This window comes from Etheostoma cragini, chromosome 18, assembly GCF_013103735.1.
Source record: "Etheostoma cragini isolate CJK2018 chromosome 18, CSU_Ecrag_1.0, whole genome shotgun sequence".
Lineage (NCBI taxonomy): Eukaryota > Metazoa > Chordata > Actinopteri > Perciformes > Percidae > Etheostoma > Etheostoma cragini.
In genome coordinates this window covers 36511-39019 of record NC_048424.1, presented here as the reverse complement: position 1 = coordinate 39019, position 2509 = coordinate 36511, and the positions used below count along the sequence as shown (strand labels likewise).

Genomic DNA, 2509 nt, shown 5'->3' with positions numbered 1-2509 from the left:
ACAACATGAGGACAACATGAAGACAACATGGAGACAACATGAGGACGACATGAAGGCAACATGAAGACAACATGAAGACAACATGAAGACGACATGAGGACATTATAACATGAGGGTTATTAATTAACATTAAAGGGTTAGTTATTAATTAGTATATATTGATTAATATTTTGAGTCCTCACCTCATTAGTCGTCATGTTTTCTCCCTTCATCAGAGCCGTGTAGCTCCTGGACGGGGAAACCAAAACAATAATATAATTATAATTAATAATAATAATAATATATAATAATAATATATAATAATATATAATAATAATAATAATAATATATAATAATAATATTTAATAATAATAATATATAATAATAATACACAATAATAATATATAATAATAATAATATATAATAATAATAATATATCATAATAATATACAATAATAATATATAATAATAATAATAATAATATATAATAATAATATATAATAATAATAATAATATTTAATAATAATAATATATAATAATAATATACAATAATAATATATAATAATAATAATATATAATAATAATAATATATAATAATAATAATATTTAATAATAACAATAATAATATATAATAATCTGAAGTATCGGCTTTAGTAGCAGAAATGTGTCAGGATGTTCAGACAGTGGGAGGCGGCCATTATTAGAAAACCTATTATCTCTTATTTAATATTAATTTCATTTAAATGTATTTATTTCTCATGATTCGTTGTCATTATGAATGATTCTGATAAATGATTTGAACAAAAAGAAGCTAAGCTTACTGAAAGCTCCAATGACCCAGAGTATACGGGACCGTCTCATAAGAGACTGAAAGACACTTCAACTGTTAAAAAAACCCAAACTAGCGTTAGCAAACTGCCATGGTGATGTTTCCTGATCCAGTTCCACTAGAACAACGCCATGGGGGGGCGGGCGGGGGGGGGGGGACCTACTTGAGTTCCTCCATCTCTTTCCTCATCCTCTGCTCCTCCTTCTCTTTCTTCTTCTGGTCCTGGAGCTGAGCTTTCTTCTCGTTCCTCTCCTCTCGGTCCCGGGACTCCTTCTCCGCCGCCAGGTCGGGGAACCGCTCCACTTTGGTCTTCTCCAGGCGGTTCACGACCTCGTTGACCTTCTTCTCCACCGCCACGACCTTCACCTGCAAAGCACAGCGCCGGGTTCACCAGGGCTGGGGGACTCGAGGCCGGTCTTGGACTCGAGTCCGGACTCAAGACCGTTTTTCTATGGACTCGGACTTGTCTCGGTCCCGGCCGCTGGTCTTGCCAGACATGGCTTCTGGTCTGGACCGAGTCCAGGTGTCTTTATTATGTTGATGATAATGTTGGAGGGACAGTGAAACCCAAAATGTATGTCCTGATACTGTCATGCATAAGACCTTTATTCTGTCCTGGACTCGGTCTTGATTCAAACTCGACTAGTTCTGGTCTTGGACATGACATAGTCTGTCCACCAGAGGACGCTCTACAACGTCCCTGTTAGTGATGGTGTTACATAGTCTGTCCACCAGAGGACGCTCTACAACGTCCCTGTTAGTGATGGCGTTGCATAGTCTGTCCACCAGAGGACGCTCTACAACGTCCCTGTTAGTGATGGTGTTACATAGTCTGTCCACCAGGGGACGCTCTACAACGTCCCTGTTAGTGATGGTGTTACATAGTCTGTCCACCAGGGGACGCTCTACAAAGTCTTTAGTTTTCTAACACGTTTCTGGGTTCTGGTTTATGTTCCAGTGCTGGTCTACTGACCTCTTTCTGTCTAAAGAAGCCGATCTGTCCTACGTCCATGTCTCCGGTTTTCTTCAGGTTGGCCCACGGCGTGTACACCACGTTAATGTTGTTCATCTTGCAGCCTGCAAAACACCACACACACACACACACACACACACACACACACACCACACACACACACACACACACACACACACAGCGTTGACAGGATGTCTTCTCCAGGCAGCTGCAGCTTTTCTCTTATGCAGCAGATCTCATGCACTTTGATCAGCTGTCGTAACCAAGGCTCTTATTCTGAAAATCCACCGGTGGCTGATACCTGAAGCCAGTCATCCTACAGGTGACGTGACTCCATCATCAAGCACATCCTTACCTTGGATGCTGTTGTTCTTCACCAGCTGGGCGCAGTCTACCAGCACCTCAGGGGGGATGTCCTCTATGGATTTACCCTGGAAGAGACACACAGTGATCAGCAGTGCACTTTCCAACCTGTTAAAGGGATTTTTAAGGCTGATACCGATACGAATATTTGGTTATTTAAAAATCTGATATGCCAAAATATACTGTTGTTAAAAATTATCCAGAAATGCGTTACAAAACATTAACAGATCTCCCTAAAATTAGTTATTTGTAGTTATTTATGATGATAATAATTTGTGGATCGGTAGCTGGAGAGATGCCATTTCACCTCCTGGGCACTGCCAGGTGCCCTTGAGCAAGACACTGTACCCCCCCCCCCCCCCCCC

The 2509-nt window shown here is 40.4% G+C and overlaps 1 protein-coding gene across 1 annotated transcript in view; it reads right to left on the bottom strand.

Moving 5' to 3' along the window:
• Positions 1-137: 137 nt before the first annotated feature.
• ccdc25 (coiled-coil domain containing 25) overlaps positions 138-2509 on the bottom strand; it is a 4919-nt gene continuing 2547 nt past the window's right edge. Inside the window, exons 4-7 of the mRNA XM_034900745.1 lie at positions 2137-2212; positions 1782-1885; positions 972-1174; positions 138-228 (exon numbers count right to left, since the gene is read on the bottom strand). Of these exons, the coding sequence (XP_034756636.1) occupies positions 138-228; positions 972-1174; positions 1782-1885; positions 2137-2212 (474 nt within the window). The remainder of the gene's footprint in view (positions 229-971; positions 1175-1781; positions 1886-2136; positions 2213-2509) is intronic.